This window comes from Mytilus edulis, chromosome 11 (genome assembly GCF_963676685.1).
Source record: "Mytilus edulis chromosome 11, xbMytEdul2.2, whole genome shotgun sequence".
Lineage (NCBI taxonomy): Eukaryota > Metazoa > Mollusca > Bivalvia > Mytilida > Mytilidae > Mytilus > Mytilus edulis.
Window position 1 is genome coordinate 20,280,305 of NC_092354.1, and position 22,077 is coordinate 20,302,381.

Genomic DNA, 22,077 nt, shown 5'->3' on the forward strand with positions numbered 1-22,077 from the left:
CATTAGCCTTAAATTAATCTCGCTTTTGTAGGGTCACCTGTCGTTTCCTCTGTCGATTTAGATACCACGTTAATGGTCTGTCTTCTACGACATTTGCCACCAAATATCTTACCACCAGCTTTTGGATTTGATGCATTACCACCGTCACATGAATTGTCTAATGGTGCACACATAGCACGGATAAAGCATTATAAAAATTTCATTGTTTCACATTCAAAAGACGGCAAATTATCAGATACAGACTTCAACAGAATATGGATTGATTTGGAAATGGTATGAATATCATTATTTTTTAAGGTTATAAACAAAAATAAACAACATGCATAGTAAATATACAAATATGTAAATATATCGTAGACGATTAGCTCAGTGTTTACAAAAAATGGTTGAGGGATGTACCATACAATTAAAAATTGATTAAATCTAAAACAAGGGCAATACTCAAGATCATTGGTTCATTGGCAATTACATATATAAACATATTCAGACCACGGACATAAACGTTACAAGTCTGTTTTTTGTGCCTCACTTATAGGCGTTAAATCAAAAATGAGTTTTCAATGGAAAGGCGAGATTTACAAACAAGTGGCATTTAGCCGATAAAATAATTTGACTTTCATTTTTTCGACAAGTGATTGCCCTCTGGCGTTTTCAGTTTGTTTTGGATTTATGAGTTTGACTGTCCCTTTGGTATCGTTCGTCCCTCTTCTACAACGATTCAAACCAACACACTAACGGTCTTATCTAAATATACAAATAAGAATTGATAACCACTGAACAACATTTCAAATGTCACCAACTTTACCATAACATAAAATAAACTTCAAATATTAAAAGACAGAATAAAATAAAAATCGAGGAAAAAAACATATAAACAAAAACAAGTAAACATGCAGTTAACGAATAAGTTGGATCGGCGAAACGATATAAATAAACAAATGTGTAACAATGTCAAAAAGACAACTTTAACAAAGAACAAAATGGCGTTAACTAAAGTAACATACACATTTAAATAGAATAATTGTGTTGATAGGAGAATTGTACGTACAAATATAGCACGCAAACATATTCTTAATTTAATAACATCTTTCAGTTCTAAATGATTAGACATTTCTTTGTTTATAGCATGCCGTTATTGAATCAACTTAAAAGATCGTTGTCTGATTGATTTTTATTCTGCCTGTTTCTTTTTTCAGAGTAATTGATACTATTTTTTTTTAATTTGGTCTAATCGTTTATTGTTTTGTTAAACCATAATGATCAACAAATTAGTTATATTTCATTGTCATTACATATGACAATTTGATCAACATATAGTTTAGCAAAAACTATCTCAGGGTTCAGAATCGACTTCAATTAAAACAATGTTTGTTATTGCTGACGTCCTTTTCACTTACCTTTTGGTAAACAGTTGTCTCATTGGCAATCCTTATCTGCTTATTCAAGTATAATCTGCATGAAAGATGAAATAAAACTGATGATTACAATGATAACATGTCTTTGATTTATAAATATCATTTTATTGTTTTCATTGTTATGATTTTCAGGCGATTCATAGTTTGGGAAATCAGCAAGATGTTACAGATGCAGCTGCTGCAAAATCCAAAAGTTTAGACTACAACACACTGAAGAAACTTGTGAATTTTGATGACAGTATTCGGCATAATCTCAAAAGATTGAATGATCAGAGCAATGAACTAGAAGTGCAAAGTTCAAAAATAACAAAGCTAGAAACAACTATGCAAAAAGGTATTGTTTTATTAGAAAAAGAAAGTTTCCTGAGCAATCTTCAAGCATGACTGTAGAAAAAGAATTTATTGGAATCTGAAATGCTTTTGCATACTAGTTCTAAATGTATGATTAAAAAATGAACCAACTAAATATATAAAAAGAAGATGTAGTATGATTGCCAGTTAGACAACTTTCAACAATAGACTAAATAACAGAGAAATTTATAACTAAAGGTCACCGTATGTCCATCGACAGTGAGCAAATCACATACCACAAAAGTAAATATGTTAAACATCAACAAACGACAACCACTGAATTACAGGCACCTGACTTGGTACAGGCACATACAACCAGAGTATGGCGGGAGTAAACAGTATATCGCGGTTCAAACTCATAAAACCATGGACAAAAAACAAAATCGGGCCAAACTAAAACTGAGGGAAACGCATTAAATATAAGAGGAGAACAACGAAACAAAACTACAATGTAACACACACAGAAACGGACCAAGCATCAGACAAAATCCCACGAGAATAACAAATATAACATCAAAACCAAATACATGAATTTGGGATGTACAAGTACCGTGACACGTCTAATCGCAATGTGTATTTTCACTCAAAAATAAGAGAAAACAAACGACGCAACGTCAAAATGTAACACACACAAAAACGAACTATAATATATCAATGGCCATATTCCTGACTTGGTACAGGCCATGTTAGCGGGATCCAAACCCACCCCTTACCCGAGACAGTGGTGTAAATAGTTGAGCGGCGGAGAGGACAATTTTAGATATTAAATATTGTCTATCGATTATCCAGCTTCAAAAAAATGTTTGTCGTAAATATCTAATCTGGTACAAATGACGTTGCAAACAGCCTTAACTGACGATATTTTCAACTTACAACGAATACTCCACTGCTGATTCAGTAGAAACATCTCATAACTTGTCCCTTCTAAACATAATTTGTGAACGAAATTGGCAAATACAGTTACTCAAGAAGTTCATAAACTATGAAGGCATGTTTAAAGTAGTTCTTTATGTGGAGTTGTATGCATCTGAAAATAGTTGAAAATAACGCGGAAAATTCATGATTTTCGACCTGGCATTATGTGCACGTGCTATATAGATGTGTTTTAAAGGTACAACAGGAAAGTCGCCGTATTACACTTTTATCGACCCGATTTACTTTTTGGAGTAAATGCGTTATAAAATAATTTGGCTAAATATTAGAATTTAATTCAATAATAATTAAATTCAGTTATTGTAATTATATAACTTGGTATGCCTATTATTGATTTAAATTGACGGTGTGTTCGATTCATTTTATACTGGTCACTTTAATATGCTAATTAGTTTAGCCCGCGAAATGTTAGTCCGTGCAATTTACCTCGTGTGGTTTGGTCATTTGAATTCAAACCTTACACGGAGCTTGACCAAAGCTATAGAATTTAAAACACAGAAGAAAAGATGAGTATTCTTTTTTAGTTTTAGAATTAAGCAACATTTTATAAAAATAATAGCTCAACAATTTAAACTGTTAATCTGGTTTTTCTTTCTTAAATAATTTTAACTTTGTTAAATGCTTTAAATAGTCGTGAACTTTTTCTTTGGTGTTATAACTGAATTTAAATTCTATCATTGCGTAAATTGTCAATCTTTTCTTGGATATTATTTTATATTTATATTTGTAAATTGAGTAGATGGTTATACTTATTGTGCGAGTTGTTATATCTAATTGTTTAACTGTCTTAATACGCTAATGAACATTTACCATGTTATTTATTCTTAATCCAAATCCAAATCTTGCAGCGCGAAGTAACCGGTGAGTAAGCCACATATTAATTTCAACATAAATGTATATATAAATTCTTTTTAGTCTAAATATGCATGAAATAGGTGCCACTGGACATAAAGAAAACAATCTATGAATCTAGGTATGGCAACGAATGCTATTCACATTCAATGCATTCTGAATGAGATTGGTTTACAGATTTCACTGTATAAATATTGTAACTGATATACAGATATGAATTTACTTTACTTTTATAAATACAAGTATTTTAATACAGTGATCTGACATAATTACTTGTTTGAAATGTCTGGAATAAGAATAATGTTATATTATTTTCATTGTTTTTCAGTGCAACAGGTATTTTAGTCCAGTAGAATAATTAATAAAAGGTTGTTGTTTATCTTTATTTATAAGCATTCACTATACATGCTATATAAGAATAAGAATATTTCATTAAATGTTAATGAAAAGGGAACATTCTAAAACTATCATGACAATACAAAGACAGATGACATATTTCAAAACTTTTCTTGTTTCTCATGGTACAACTGATTTTTATAGTTGTTCTTATGTTGTACTGTCACATGTCAGGGGGGGGGCGCCTGCTTACAAGTTTAACCCCACCACATTCTGTACGTATGTGCCTGTCCAAAGTCAGGAGCCTGTAATTCAGTTGTTTTCGTTTGTAGATATGTTAAATATTTGTTTTTCGTTCATTTTTTGTACATAAATTAGGCCGTTAGTTTTCTCGTTTGAATTGTTTTACATTTGTCATTTCGGGGCCTTTTATAGCTGACTTTGCGGTATGGGCTTTGCCCATTGTTGAAGGCTATACGATGACCTATAGTTGTTAATTTCTGTATCATTTGGTCGCTTGTGGAGAGTTGTCTCATTGGCAATCATACCACATCTTTTTTATACACACACACAAACATATACATTTGTATATAAAGAGTAATATTTCATATTTTGTTTCTTTACATTCAAATGTTAATAAAGTTTTACTTTACGTTTTCAATATACCAACTGATGCTCTGAAAAAAGGAATAAACAAAAATCGTAATGTTATGTGACTTTGGACGATAGAATTTCATGAGAGTGGTTGACATTTTCATGCTTTAAGCTTCTATTTTGACCAAAAAACTTAATATGGAGGATCGAAATTGACTAACAAGATGTAAAAGAAGAAAATAAACAAAAGCTATAACCCAAATGATTAAAATTAAAAAAAAAAAAAAAAAAAAATATATATATATATTTTATTAATTTTTAAAGAGAGGCAACAGTTTTTCCAGAGTAGTAAAACATTACCATTTTGAAAATTTGCTATTTCTTCGTTGTTATTATGTGTATTGATAAAAGTGAAATTGTTTTGAAAATGTCTTCAAAATGCCTTTAAATGAGGTCAAGTTTTCTTAGATCACTTTCCGTACCTAATGAATCATTTCTTTTTGTAAACTTTTGCGAGCCATCAAGGATGTTAGTTGACTATTTAAATATATATACTTTTCGATTTAATTGTTTCATAGTTTTCATGTATTATAGTCGATTATAGGATAGGAATATTTCTCATTAACGAAGGCCATTTCAATTGATATTCGGTAGATACAATAATTATTGTCTTTTATGACTTTCGTTATCAATATGATATTATCATTATGAATATACTTGAAATATCTGCCACTGGACATAGACAGCCACAATCAAGCATTTGCGGTTTTTTCTACTTTGGTTATTGCCATTGTATCTTAATACTAATTAGTCAATGGTAAAAATTGAAATATTTGTATTTCAATATTGATTCAATTGTTTGATTAAGGGATGTAACATTGACAAATGATATACTATTTTACTAATGCATTGACTAACATTGTAATTATTTTGTTTAAGCCAGTATGCCGAGAGGAAAGGGGAGAGGGTGCTGCCAAACCGTGCTGTACGTAGGCAAAATCAAATACAGCTACCGGTAAACAGAAGGCTTCGCCCAAAGAGAGCTGAAATTGTAAGACAAAATATAGCCATTCCACAACAGCTGTTAATACCACCACAACAGCCATTAATGCCACAACAACAGCCATTAATGCCACCACATCAGTTATTGCCACCACATCAGTTATAACCACAACAGCCGTTTGTACCATTACAGCCAATTCTACAACCACAACTCATTTGAACCTCAAACTTCCTCAGCAGCACGCTGAACAACAAGTTCCTGATCAGGGATGTGTACACCCAGGGCAGCCCACAGCTCGTAATTCTGTACAAAACGGTGAGATTTTAGTTATACCTACTAATACTGATGTTGATGTGTTTGTACCACAAAAAATTATAAACCAAATATGGAATTTAGAATATGTTGATTTGGCACAATTACTTTACAAAAAAAAATTAAAAAAAATTTGTTTCAAATATTGATCAACCGAAAAAAGTGCTCGGTTTTGATGAAGATGGAGACATTTTAATTGACATAAACAAATATTCAAAAGTAAATCATTATCTAACTTAGGTGAGTGGACTGAAGGGTTTTTAAATTATATGAAAATTTTATTGCAAAGATTCCCGGAATTGGCAAATGAATTGATTAGCTACATGACGATTATAAGGGGGTGTAACTTTTGAGAACGTTTATAAATTTGACATGCAATTTCGACTTAGAGAAGCTCGTGATCATATGCGTGCATGGGACGTCATTGATGGGCAGCTATGGCTTCCGTTTATTGCAGTAGGCATAAATCATGTGCCACAGACATCTTCTTATACTTCTCACACAGTTATTAGTCCTTGCTACGATTATAATTTTAAGGCCGTTTGTACTCGTATGAATTGTGTATACAGCCATGAATTCATGTATAAGATGTAGCCAGTTCCATCCTTCGATGTACTGTACAAATTATTCATATAACAAGAATAATCCTCGAAGTTCTGTAACTTCGGACTATTCTGCTCCTAGGTATCAAAACTACCCTAGGGCACCTGATGCAAACAATTTTGCACCAAGGTATCAGTCCAGTGCTAGAGCAGTCAAACAGGTTTTTGAATACACATGGAAATTTTAACCCAAATACTCGTTTTTCGATAAATAATTAAAGATTTCCCTGTCAGCAGGCAAATGTTCCACGGATGCAATTTAATCATTTCAAATTTTATAATTTTGTTTACAGCTTGCAATCACAGTATGATATTATGGTTTTCGAGCACATCATACAAGCAAAACATTGAAGTCTGTTTTACAAGATCCAAATTTAGCTTGGAAAAATCATGAGTGAATTGAAAAATGGTAGAATTACGGGGCCTTTTTATTATCGACCTATTTCTAATCTACGTGTTTGGAAAATAATTTTAGAAATTATAATGGCATTTCTTATATTTTGGGTGACAAGTGGTTGTCGAGTTCTGTTTTAAATCTCTTTACCGGTAGTGTAAGAGTTATTCAAATACTTGGCTTATGTATCAAATGGACTAATTTAATTTCAAAACTTTAAACATAAACTAAACCTGTATGACGTATGGCCATGCCCCGTTTCACATTTAGTTAATAGTAGCTGACATATTTAAGGATGAATATTCTTATTCCACTGGGAATGCGTACCTTTCAGGCATTATGTTTAATCATAAGATCAATGGTTTATTGGACAACACTCATTCTTTTATTGTTCAAAAGATGCTCAGTGACATAAGCGACACGTCTGTCGTAAGCCTATTACTATTGGTATATTAACTAGACTTTTAGATGCGCTTAATTTAGTTTGTTATTCAATATATGAAACATGTTTATTCAAAGCTTCATTTTCAGCTAGAATTTTGGGTTTCTTAGTTTTGGAGAAATTGCAAATTCAAGTTTTTATGAAAATCTTATTGTAAAACGATCCAAGATATAATTTGATGCTTATTCAGGGTCACTTATTATAAAAGTTCCTTCTCAGAAAACAGATCAGCTGGGTAATTCAGTAACGACAATTCTGGAAAAGAATAAACTACTTCAATTTGTCCTGTCCGGTTGATGTCGGACTACATTGCTGAGACACAAAGACGATGGACATTTTCATACACTTTAAAAAAAGGTTATGTATGAACAAACCTTGTATAGTTGAAACACTTAAATACAGGGTACCTGAAAGATATTTGGGTAATTGGCTCTTTTATTGTCATAGGAGCTGTCATATTAAACTTATAGGTGCATCGTTCGGATTAGAGATAGTTGGGTGTATTCCAGGAGCTCTGAAAATGTTATGTATATATTTTCTTTAAATTTCCTCATTGTTTGGTTTTCCCTTACAATGAATAACATAGCTTAGATGTTGACAGTATTGCATTTTAGCTGGGGTTTATGTTGATGTTGCCACATGAATATCAATGAAATGAAGTTCTAAGTATTGAATTTAAGTTGATGTTGAAGTTTTTGATGTTTGTGTTGAAGTTGATAATAATGTTGAAGTTGATAATATTGAAGTTGATAATAATGTTGTAGTTGATAATATTGAAGTTGATAATAATATTGAAGTTGATAATATTGAAGTTGATAATAATGTTGAAGTTGATAATAATGTTGAAGTTGGTAATAATGTTGAAGTTGGTAATATTTAAGTTGATAATAATGTTGAAGTTGATAATGATGTTGAGTTGATAATGATGTTGTTAATATTGTTGATGTTGAAATTGATTATGATGTTGAAGTTGATAATGACATCGAAGTTGATAATGATGTTGAAGTTGATTGATGTTGATTCTTGCTGTTAAATTTGTCATGCGGTAAATTTTATGGCGGATTACAAGTTGTGCAACTAGTTACTCAACTTGTAATTTTGGCGGAATTTACTTTAAGCTGCTATGGACTACCCAGTGGCTCCTGATATAACTTTGTTACTGCTGGATAATCCTTCAGTAATTCAATCGTCATCAAGTTTTGATTGACAAGTTGATTGTGTTTCTTTCTTGCAATAATGCCATGACAAATTTACAGCCAAATAAAACATAATTTCTTTAGTGATTTTGATTTATAGTTTATTCGTTGGATTCATTAATTACATCATGAGGTCAAACAATGAGAATACAGATTTAAACAATACAAGTACACTTACATTTTATCTAGGCCCCCCTTTCAATCTATGTGTGTATATATATATATATATATATATATATACAATAACTGCTTTGTATAGTTATATGCCGTTATAAGGCCATTTTGCGGAAATAATTTGTAGTCATAATTAAGCTTATTTCTTAATCATTTTATAATTTCCGAAGTCTTATGAACTCTTTATTTTGTTTGGTATAGATGTTTATTCTTTTAAGTTGAATTTAACAGGGAAAGTGAATATCATTGTAGGGTGCGCTTAGTTTCAGGTGTGTTTGTTTTGTTTTGTATTCAAGTCAATGAACAAACATTTGGGCCCTCAATGATCTTCAACTTTTTACTTGTTTGGCATTATAATCATTTTGATCTGAGCGTCACTGATGAATCTTATGTAGACGAAACGCGCGTCTGGCGTATTAAATTATAATCCTGGTACCTTTGATAACTAATTAATCAGGTCAAATAAAGGAGGAAGTACATTTCAATACTCAATCGATAGTGGAACCGCTGGGGTTCTGGGACCTACCCTTTTCGTATAATTTAGATTAAAAAAATAAACAAAGTTTAAAAGACACATTGTCGGCATTGGATCCTTTTCAGTCGAATTCGCAGCGATTTATTTTCGAGTTTTTTTCGTTTGCTTGATATGTTATATATATACAGAAAGCAACACTATTATTGTTATGCAAACTATCATCACACTCGTATGTTGACGTCGTTCAAGGGCAAACCCTCTCAGACTGCTGCTGTCTGAAATAACTTACCCAAGATCAGTACTCAGTGTCATAGGTCGGTTTGTTAGTTGATAATTGTGTGATTTATATCAATCTGAAGAGTCATACCGTTTTTAAACTACTTTTATATCACCAAGCTGCAAGGCCATATGAGCATTTCTGATCACATTGCGTACGTGGTCTGAAACCACTTTGCCAAATTTTACCAATATTGGCCAAAAATATCATTGGGTTTTTAGTTTAAAATATCTGTACGATTCCGTTTGTCAACCAAGACGGCCGACATAGCTAAAATAGAACTAAAGTGCAAGTTTTGCTTATTATTATGAAAACCGCTAAAAAAGAGAATTTCTGATATGAGCAAATTTATTTAGAATGTTGAGTTCTAGCTATTGTCCGTTTACGTCAAAACAGTCAGACGATTTTTTTTGGTAAATAATGAATGTTGCCATTTTTTCCTCTTTTACAATATATCTCAAAAATAAAGATAGATAGAGAAAAAAAAATCGCAAAACTGATCTGCAAGACAAGATCCACAAATAAGACACAAAAACTAAAATCGTCAGACGACACTTTATATGTATTGGCCTTTCATGACGATTTTTCCGAATTTTTTGCGTTTTGTCTAATAACAAAATTAAAAAAAAACTCTATCTCAATGGAAACCTTAAAAAGCAGTTATCATCAAAAGTTAAGATATACTAGTAATGAGACTTGACAAATTAATTTAATCTGTAATGAAGTAACTGTCCATAAGTGACGATTTCCCATTATTTTCAATGTTTGCCTATTATCTGGAAAATTGTAATATAAGATTAGAAACAGTGAAAAGCATAAATGGACAACAAGGCGAGATCTACAGTAAAATCACAGTGAATTTAATCTTCATACAACTGGTTAATGAAGTTATTGCCCTTTACTGGTTCTTTTTACGTTTTTTTAATACTAAAACTAGAATGATTAAAAGAAAGGAAAAGTTATCAACAGGATACGATCTTTAAAGTTGTCAAAATAATTGAAATGTTCAGTTAACTCATACTTGCGTTGTTTCCCTTTAAAAAATGTTAACTACTAATTTTCCATGTTGTAGATAGTGGTTAGGGACACAGGCTCTTCGGGGTCTGTTTATATCGTTTGGTTTCACGGTTTGCTGTTACATGAACTTCCCATGTTAAATAAAGGGTTGCAATTGTTTTATTTGTCTTGTTGAGGCCATTTAAAGTTTTTTATAAGGTATATGTTTTGCTCGTCTGTAAAGGTCGTGCATGTCCCATCTTCCAATTCTTATATTAACATATGTTTTGCATGATAATTTTGAATTTAACATTACGCTTATGCGATTCGCGTAGTATAATAGACAACAGAATTTCTGTTCGTATTTCAGGAACAGAAGAACATTCAGATCTAAAAGAGAAAATTACGAAAATAGAAATTGAGCAGGAAGAATGTATACCAAAGAATATTAGAGGTATATATTAGTTGATGTCATGTGTTTTAATATTTTATATTTTCACAATAAAAGCCTGTAATAATACTAACTAGTACTTGTAGAGAATATTCATTAAGTATTTGCCACAGGACGTCAAACATTATAAAATTGAAAAACAATAAAAACCCTCCACATGTTTGTCTACTACACATTCGATCTACAAACTAGTCGTGGGTAAAAAAAGGTTATACATGACCAAATACGGTAATTTTTAATCGTGTTAGAATGGCTGACAGTTGATCATTACAGCTGTCATTTAAATTTGCTAGAGCATTTGGAAATCGACCACTCAAAGGCAAAATAATATGCAATATAGAGTGTTGATGGGGTAACAAAAAGAGAATAGAGCCAAATCTATAAATGAATAGAGAACAATGACCCAACAAAAATAATTGGAGAAAAATGGGTAGTACAAATATTAAGAATGACAGTGGTAAAAAAAGAAAAGAATACACTACTGATTATAGAAATGAACCCTGTACAGAACAAAGACATCATGTATTTACGAATGACTATAATAGTAAAATAGTGTGCATGATAGACGACGGGGAATACAAACTTACACTTGTCCGTACATACATCATGTACTTTCGAAAATTGGTTTTCATAGTCTAGCTTGTGTACACAAAATATTTTGAATGTATTTCATATTGCTTTTGTGATTCAGTAACACATATCAATTATTGTGCTTGTTTGTTTGTATGTAAATTTATCAATTATTCGAGGCAACCCTGAAGAGCTGCGAGGGTACAGTAGAATCCGTAAATACTCCCTATTACAGATTCACAATGAGTATATGATTCCGACTGAAGTCCGAATACGAGTCACAGTTCAAGTAACGGGGGTTATCTCAAAATGATAAAATCAGTGTTAGTATTGTACAGTATAATGTTTATCGAATAGTTATCAAAGGTACCAGGATTATAATTTAGTACGCCAGACGCGCGTTTCGTCTACATAAGACTCATCAGTGACGCTCATATCAAAATATTTATTAATCCAAACAAGTAAAAAGTCGAAGAGCATTGAGGATCCAAAATTCCAAAAAGTTGTGTCAAATACGGCTAAGGTAATCTATGCCTGGGATAAGAAAATCCTTAGTTTTCGAAAAATTCAAAGTTTTGTTAACAGGAAATTTGTAAAAATGACCACATTATTGATATTCATGTCAACACCGAAGTGTTGACTACTGGGCTGGTGATACCCTCGGGGACGAAACGTCCACCAGCAGTGGCATCGACCCAGTGGTGTAAATAGTTATCAAAGGTACCAGGATTATAATTTAGTACGCCAGACGCGCGTTTCGTCTACATAAGACTCATCAGTGACGCTCATATCAAAATATTTATTAATCCAAACAAGTAAAAAGTCGAAGAGCATTGAGGATCCAAAATTCCAAAAAGTTGTGCCAAATACGGCTAAGGTAATCTATGCCTGGGATAAGAAAATCCTTAGTTTTCGAAAAATTCAAAGTTTTGTTAACAGGAAATTTGTAAAAATGACCACATTATTGATATTCATGTCAACACCGAAGTGTTGACTACTGGGCTGGTGATACCCTCGGGGACGAAACGTCCACCAGCAGTGGCATCGACCCAGTGGTGTAAATAGTTATCAAAGGTACCAGGATTATAATTTAGTACGCCAGACGCGCGTTTCGTCTACATAAGACTCATCAGTGACGCTCATATCAAAATATTTATTAAGCCAAACAAGTAAAAAGTCGAAGAGCATTGAGGATCCAAAATTCCAAAAAGTTGTGCCAAATACGGCTAAGGTAATCTATGCCTGGGATAAGAAAATCCTTAGTTTTCGAAAAATTCAAAGTTTTGTTAACAGGAAATTTGTAAAAATGACCACATTATTGATATTCATGTCATCACCGAAGTGTTGACTACTGGGCTGGTGATACCCTCGGGGACGAAACGTCCACCAGCAGTGGCATCGACCCAGTGGTGTAAATAGTTATCAAAGGTACCAGGATTATAATTTAGTACGCCAGACGCGCGTTTCGTCTACACAAGACTCATCAGTGACGCTCATATCAAAATATTTATTAAGCCAAACAAGTAAAAAGCATTGAGGATCCAAAATTCCAAAAAGTTGTGCCAAATACGGCTAAGGTAATCTATGCCTGGGATAAGAAAATCCTTAGTTTTCGAAAAATTCAAAGTTGTTATCGGCGATTCGAACAGTTGTTATCGGCGATTTGCAAAAACAATGATTGCCACAACTTTAACTATAGATTTTATAATGTGGGACGAGGAGCTTCCAACAGGTTCTAGTTACCTCATAATATTTAAATTTGTCTATATTTAATACAATGTGTTCGCAATAACCATGGAATGTTTGAAGCATTTATTAAAAAAAAAGGTCACAAAATAGTTGAAAATCATCGACTTAGTTGAAAAAGATTGTGCATCTTTAACGAAATCATGTAAACAGAAATCTTGATGTCTATTCCAATATATGAATAATATTAATTTTCTTTGCCAGTATGTACGAATCCAGTTAGATTATCAAAGTTGTATATTTAGAGTGTGTCGGACACTTCGAAAATCAGTACTGATCATTTTCAAAGGAGATATGTCTCTTAGAATTGTAAATTATATAGGACATTGCATTGTTAGTGCTTTCCCATGTACAAATGTTGCCAGTGATTTATGAAATTTGGTATTGACAGGCAAAAGATGTAAAACGCAGGACATTGGAACTCTGTTATTTTGATAATATTTTAGTAAAATCAATCCGAACAGGATTATGTTTTACAGCGGAGTCTATAAAGTTCCATATGCAAACATATAAACACACATCAACAAAAAGTAGAATCGATAATGTATAGTAAGCTATACAAAATGTGAAACAACTAAGTATACCATATACTTTGTTCTTCTCTATTTTATGAATGCCGTTTCTGATTATAAAAAATTATGAAAGAGAGAATTTCTAATTGGGCCTCAGTGGCTGAGTGGTGAGGGTATTATATTATTAGCATGCGAAAACTTAAATGTAGTTGATCTTAATCGTCAACATGGCTGGTGTACTTGATTCCAATCATAATTAATTAGGTATGATACTTTTCCTACAGAAGGTCGGTGGCTCTGGGCAATATGTCTTCTTCCAACAATAAAAACTGACCGCCATAATATAACCAACGGCGCTGAAAGTGACATTAAAAGTCAATCAATCAATCATTTTTCTATTTCTAACTATATACATTGTATTTTTTTCCAGATCAAATTGAAATACAATTAAAAGACTGGGAAAAAAAGGATGAGATGTGTGTTACTACACGAGCCAGTGATTATGCAATTGAGTGTATATCGGACAACAGCTGTTTGACTTTAACTGGCCCATCAGGAGTAGGAAAATCATTTATTGCAAGACATACAGCACTTGTTTTACAAAAGAAAGGGTACAAAGTAATACCCGTGTTAAAACCAGATGATATCAGAAATTATTATCAACCTGGTAAACAAACAGTCTTTATTGTTGATGATATTTGTGGAAAGTTCACTGCCAACCAACAACAGATTCAGATCTGGACACAACTGTTATCTCTGATAAACACAGTTATTGCAGACAAATATTGTAAGATTATTGTATCATGTAGGCTACAAGTATATAAAGATGATAAGTTCAATATATTAGCACCTTTTAAATCATGCGAATGCAATTTAATGTCAGATAAGTTATGTCTTACATCTGTGGAAAAAAATCATTTGATAAAAACGTATACTCGTTTAAGCTTAAGCGATATTGATAGGTTATCACAGAACTGTGAATTTTTTCCACTTTTATGCTCTTTATATCATGAGGAGAAACATGGAGATGCTAAAGAATTTTTCAAAAATCCATTTAGTATCTATCAAAATGAACTAGATAATTTAAGAAGTAATGGTGACGGAGGAAACTATAAAATATGTAGTCTATGTTTATTAGTTCTTTTTGATAATAAACTGAATGAAAAATGGTTCAAAGGAAAAGTTACAAACGAGCAACGACATCTCCTAGAAGACACATGTGGAGCTTGTAGATTAAACAGAGGTACTTCTAAGGAAGAACTTAAAGAGGCCCTTAACACTTTAGATGGCACATTTGTACATAAACATAATGGTATTTATAAAACTGTACATGACAAATTGTTTGATTTCCTTGCTCATTACTTTGGTCAGAAAATGATTGAATGTGTAATAGACCATGGTGATAGTGAATTAGTACATGAACGGTTTCAATGGAGGAAATCACCAGATGACAAGAATAGAAATATAGACTTCATTATTGAAATACCAGATGATTATTTAGAAACATATTTAGAAAGGTTTGTAAAGGACTGGACAGCAGGAAAGGTAGGAGTTGTTTTCGATAACAAAAATACGAACGAACCATTATTTAGACAAAAGCTATTAGATCATTTAACATACATGGACAAATCACATCAAGTAACATTGGCCAATACCTATGATACACATTCACCAAAGGAGCGTTATGTATCAGGTAGTACTCCATTGGTATTAGCTTGTGGTTATGGTTATACTGATATGGCTCAGTGGGTGTTACATAATATTGTGGATGTGAACCAGTGTAATGATGAAGGAGCTACTGGGCTGAACATGGCAAGTCAGAACGGACTTACTGAAATTGTAAAGTTGCTATTAGAGAAAACCCCTAATATTGATCTATGTGCCAATAATGGCTGCAGTCCTCTGTACAAGGCAAGTCAGGAAGGACATATTGATATAGTAAAGTTGTTGTTAAATAGGGGTTCTAATGTTGATCTTTGTTCCAATCAGGGATGTAGTCCACTGAGACAGGCAAGTCAGAATGGACATACTGAAATAGTAAAGTTGTTGTTAAAGAAGAATCCAAATATTGATCCATGTGGCGATAATTATGGTAGTCCGCTTAACATGGCAAGTCAGGAAGGACATACTGAAATTGTAAAGTTGCTATTAGAGAAAAACCCTAATATTGATCTATGTGCCAATAATGGCTGTAGTCCTCTGTACAAGGCAAGTCAGGAAGGACATATTGATATAGTAAATTTGTTGTTAAATAGGGGTTCTAATGTTGATCTTTGTTCCAATCAGGGATGTAGTCCACTGAGACAGGCAAGTAAGAATGGACATACTGAAATAGTAAAGTTGTTGTTAAAGAAGAATCCAAATATTGATCCATGTGGCGATAATTATGGTAGTCCGCTAAACATGGCAAGTCAGGAAGGACATACTGAAATTGTAAAGTTGCTATTAGAGAAAAACCCTAATATTGATCTATGTGCCAATAATGGCTGTAGTCCTCTGTACAAGGCAAGTGAGGAAGGACATATTGATATAGTAAAGTTGTTGTTAAATAGGGGTTCTAATGTTGATCTTTGTTCCAATCAGGGATGTAGTCCACTGAGACAGGCAAGTCAGAATGGACATACTGAAATAGTAAAGTTGTTGTTAAAGAAGAATCCAAATATTGATCCATGTGGCGATAATTATGGTAGTCCGCTAAACATTGCAAGTCAGAACGGACATACTGAAATAGTAAAATTGTTGTTAGAGAGGAATCCCAATATTGATCTATGTGCCAATAATGGCTGTAGTCCTCTGTACAAGGCAAGTCAGGAAGGACATATTGATATAGTAAAGTTGTTGTTAAATAGGGGTTCTAATGTTGATCTTTGTTCCAATCAGGGATGTAGTCCTCTGAGACAGGCAAGTCAGAATGGACATACTGAAATAGTAAAGTTGTTGTTAAAGAAGAATCCAAATATTGATCCATGTGGCGATAATTATGGTAGTCCACTAAACAGGGCATGTCAGAACGGACATACTGAAATAGTAAAATTGTTGTTAGAGAGGAATCCCAATATTGATCTATGTGACAATAATGGCTGTAGTCCTCTGTACAAGGCAAGTCAGCAAGGACATATTGATATTGTAAAATTGTTGTTAGAGAAGAATCCTAATATTAATCTATGTGCCAATGATGGCCGTACTCCGCTGACAGTAGCAATGCAGAATGGACACACTGAAATCGTAACGTTGTTGCTAAAAGAGGAATTTCAATATTAATCTATGAAACAATGATGGTTGTAGTCACCTGATCATGGCAAGTCAATGAGGACATAAGATCATAATGCGATCTATGTGACAATAATGGCTGTAGTAATCTGGGACAGGCAAATCACAATGTACATACTCGTATAGTTAAGTTGCTGGTTTTTCGAAGGATCCAAATATTGATCTATGTGGCAATAATGTATGTTGTCCTCTGTTCATGGCAAGTCAATTAGGACAAACTGTTATAATAAAAATGATAACTGGAGTCCGCTGAGACAGACAATTAAGAATGGACATACTGATATTGTGAAGTTGTTGCTATAGATAAATCCTATCGTTGATAAATGGGACAATATTAATGATTAATTTCTGTTTTTCTCTGTTCATTGCAAGTCTTGAAGGACATATTAAAATAGTCATTGACTTTTAGAGCAAAATCGCAAGTCAACAAGGACATACTGAGACGAATTCCAATGTTGATCTATGAAACGATGATCTTTTTTCAATATTTTGTTGTTTGCCTTTTTGCTTGAAATCTATTTCTATTTCTTACGTCTGTATGTATTTGCTATATTCTACTATTCATCCCACAATGTCTGTCTTTGTTTTTGGTGTTTACTGCCATTCATTCCATTACTTCTGACTCTGTTTTATATCTTCTGTTATTCGTCCTATTATTCATGTCTCTATTTGATAAGTTGAGATAATTATATGATTAGATTTGTCTCTGTTCAATATCTACTGTTATTCGTCCCTTTGCGTCTGTCTCTGTTTGTTATCTACTGATATATGTGCCATTACCTCTGAATGTTTGATGTATACTGTGATTCATCCGGTAACTTATGTCTCTGTTTACTGTCTATAACTATTTATCATATTATATCTGTATTCGTTTGATATCTATTTCTTTTCAATCCAGTACTTTTGTCTCTGTTTGAAATTTACTGAAATCCATTATTATATTACTTCTGTCTCTTTTTGATGTCTTTTGATATCCATTTCATTATTTCTGTCTCTGTATAATATTTACTGATATTCATTTCATAAAACATGATAAATATATCTGTTATACTACAATTATCACAAGATGTATGTAGCACAGCTTCAGTTTACCTGAATTTTTCACTGGAACAGACGAGAGATATCTGATCTTATTGTGCAGTCAAAGTATTCTGTTGAAGCCAATGGATATAACGATTACGTAACCATTGTAATCCTGCCATTATGTTGGTGTTTTAGGTTTCTTAGTAGTTTTCTAAAGTCACATTTTTTTCGTTCTGATTTATTTAACAGTAATAGTAGAAAATATGTAATATCATCACCAGGAACAGAAGAAAAATATTGCACATGCTTATTAGATACCATCTTTTTGAAGTACACACCTGTGTAATAAAAATATGAATTAAAGGTCACGAATATATTCAGACGTGATACAATGTTCACAAATATGAGGTACTATTTTAATGTAAATGTTTATGTTATTCTGATTGTAATATTGTTGAATTACTGTCTCAAGGTAGCATGTAGTATTTTGCATATTGTCATTTTAAGATTTGTGTTTGCTATAATTGTTGAGTCCTACTCTAAATTTTAAGCAAATTATTTAAAATTATCAAGTTGACAAATGCTGCAGATTGATTGTGTTGTTGGTTTTTTTTACCTCCCTATATAATCAACAAAATTTTTCCAACAAAAGAGTCCCCCACCCCTTTCTGGAGTAGGATTTTTTTTTCAGATTGTCATTTTGCGATTATTTTTTTTTTAGTTTCAAAATTATTTTTTTTTGCGATCATTGTGTAGTTAGGGTTTAAACATTAATTTTTGCATATATAATACTTACATCACTTAAGATTACATATTTTAATACCATTACTAAATAAAAAAAATCATACTTAAAATTTACAGAAATGTTTTTTTTTTTGTATTTATTTTTCAATTTTGGTTTTTGTTTTTCAACTCTATCTTTTGTACATAATACACATGTTAATGAAGTTAACGTATGTTCTTCCATTACTTGAGTTGTTAGATTTTTCACTACCTGATGTTTGTATTTTTTGTATTTTTTTTTTTTTTCCTCAAAAGTTTTGTACATACTTATCGTGTTACTTTATATTTTGTTGTCATAACGAGTTGATCTGTTGATTGATTGTTGATTGCTTTACGACGCATAAACACGTGTTATAAAAGTTACTAGTGTCATTAGTAAAAACTGAAGTTCGAAAAAAATTTACTGTCTTATTTTCGGATTTCACAATAGGAGAAATATATAAATTTACTTATTAAATTGATATGTTAAACATGTTAAAAGTTCTGCAGATCCTTGTTGTGTTTCTTGTATATATGTATTTGTATGACATTAGATACACTGCAAGCGTATTTGTTTATCACAACACAAGTCATATTCATACTTTTAAAGGATGTGTGCTACACTGTTTAAAAAGAGCTAACTTTTGGTAAAACTGTTGTAAATTGAAAGTATATAAATAACAAAACTAAAAAAGCAACAAAAAAAGAAAGATGCCTGTCTTTGTTTTTGAGATAAGGCTAGAAAATTTTAACGGAATATTTATCTCTAGATTTTTTTTTAATCTATTAAACATAGAGAAATTCTGCTATAATTGCTTTTGATGTTAGATTTATTACTTGATATATCTTGTAGTAGGACTTTGTTCATATTGTCATTTTGTTGTGTTTTTTTTTGCAATCAAATTTTGGTACATTACTTGTGTTGTTTGATAATTTACTACATGGAGCCTAACGGTAGATTTTTTTAAACTATCATTTTACCTTTCATTGTCGGGTTTGTTTTCAACTCTATATTTTGAACATGATATTCATGTTTATGGAGTAAACCTAATTTCAACCAGTATCTGTGGTGTTAGATTAATTACTATTTGATGCTTAGAGTAGGAATTTTTTTTTTGGCAGTCAATGTTGATTCCTGGGTTTTTTTTTCAGATAAAAAGCTATTGAAAATTTTAAGGGGATTGATTGTTTCTCTCAAGATTTTGTTATTAATTTTACATAGATATTTGATTTTGAAAAAAATGCAAGGATTTTATAACAGTTTCAAAAATGGATTTGTTTTTACGTAAACTATCCACTGATTATTATTTTTGTGTTATTATGATAATATATACTGATTGCTACTGCTTTTTATTGTTACAAAAGATATAAATCGTTTATATTCATGTGTCATCAGAAAAAAAAACCAGAATAAAATTATTTGTTAGATTTATAAACATTTTTTTTCTTTCTGTTTTCTGTTTATTTACTATCAATATTTGTCTATTTTACCGGTGAAAAATGCCATTTCTTTAACTTGCAATGTATTTATGAAAATAATCTCCCTTAGAAAAAATCATCTTTATGTTAATTATAAAAGTTCAAGATGTTTAGATTATTTTGTTTTATTATATATTTCAGTTAATTTTTCAAAGAACTAGCTAGAATACTTTGTGAGAGTACTTGTTTTTGCAAACTCTCAAAATTAGATTTTTGTTTAATATCCGATATGGATTGTTTAAATATTTCTTTCTGTAATTGTAACCAAACATTCTTATTTCAAGCAGACCATCACATATTTAATATATTTTAACTTAACTGACAGAGAAAATAACAGTTTTAACAAGAGGCATTTATCCAGCTTCTTCATTTATTTCAAAATCATTTATAAACAAACACATGAATGGTTACAATTACAGAAAGAAATATTTAAACAATTAATATCAGATATTAAATAAAACTCTAATTCATCTTTTCATGATTAACAGGTAAAACAATATCACAAAAAAGAGACAGATTCTTTAGAAAAAATGTTCCAGATATTTTAACTTTTTTTTTATATTTCAGCGTAAATTTTAAGAATCAGTTAAAAATGTATTTGAAAGATTTCACTCTTTTGGCAAACTGTCAACATCAGTTTTTTGTTTAATGTCTAAGATTTAGGTTTTACTTATTTTTTCTGTAATTGTTATCGTCTTTAACACTAAGTTTTAAAATAATTTAAAAGATAAACTGAATGAGTACCTTCAGATCACTTTTATTGAGATTGTAGATTAAGTAGCAATTTATTGATTGTTTATCATGTTAACAGTAATATTTGGTAACACACAACATTTTATGTTGTACCTATTAGAATTAAAATTAAAATATTACTCATGTATTCTATGATATCTATCATATCTATCATAGCCATACCCAATATCAATGACCATCTGTAGACGACAATCGCTATCATGTGTCAGCTAGGCAATCATAAAATGAGCTCAGCGATGAAACGTCAAAGTAAAATCAAATATGCAATTCAACATTGTCAAATTAGAATTAAACGCCTTTTTAAATGAATTTATTGGTGTATAATCTCGACCAATTCACTCATTAACAGATTAAAGTCCACAGGACTTTGATGATATGTTTGTGAGTGAGTTAGTCCAGTTCATGCACCAATAAATTCCTTTAAAAGGGCGTTTTATCCATATAATTCTTTGGAATTGGAAATAAGGAATATAACGATTAATGTGCAATGAAATATTTTGTTAACGTCGTGGTTAATATCGCCGTCGTCTTCTTCACATTTGTTACGAAAAGAAGTTCTGTCAACGTCGTCTATCAAAAAAAAAACCAATGTCACGATCAACTACCGGAGGTCCTCCCGACTAACATATCAAATTATTCCCTAATATGCAAATCATGTAAGAAGTATTGATGTTGTATTACTACCAAGGTCCCACAACTAAACCCCCAGACTCCAAACGACATAGTCGTTGCGACTATGAAGGTAAGCATAAAGAGATGTTGCAATGAGACAATTTTCAATAAGAGACCAACTGGTATATCAACTGTAGTTAAATAAGAGAGGATAACTTTAACCATAGATATCCTTACAAGGATATTCGGTCTGATTATCAATGTGTCAATTGGAAGGGGCGGCTTTGATTGAAAGGAACGTTTAAAAAAAATTGCTTCACTTCACTCGGCGCTATTTCTACCAATTTGTGCAATAACGCTTTGTCTCCCTTTCCTTCAATCCTCGATCTGTACTGAACTATTGCTAATTCTATTGCAATTCGTTTGTAACGACAATTTTCGTTGGACGTTGACAAATATTTTGAAGGGGTAAATAACACGTTCTATCAGTCGGTAACTAAGAAAGACGCCATTATTATTATTTTATTATTATTATTTTACCAGAAGT

General features: G+C 31.8%; 1 protein-coding gene and 1 long non-coding RNA gene across 2 annotated transcripts; both read left to right on the forward strand.

The window, feature by feature from the left end:
* The first annotated feature begins 37 nt into the window (after nt 1-37).
* On the forward strand, nt 38-18,039 carry LOC139495297 (uncharacterized). Its single transcript, XM_071283605.1, has 4 exons — nt 38-273; nt 1,548-1,749; nt 10,723-10,806; nt 14,062-18,039. Exons 1-4 carry the CDS (start codon nt 73-75, stop codon nt 16,890-16,892), a joined length of 3,318 nt encoding a protein of 1,105 aa, XP_071139706.1. The 5' UTR covers nt 38-72; the 3' UTR covers nt 16,893-18,039.
* Nucleotides 3,920-8,513, forward strand: LOC139495296 (uncharacterized). Its single transcript, XR_011657315.1, has 2 exons — nt 3,920-5,799; nt 7,454-8,513. It is a non-coding gene; the product is annotated as an uncharacterized lncRNA (long non-coding RNA).
* Nucleotides 18,040-22,077: the final 4,038 nt, after the last annotated feature.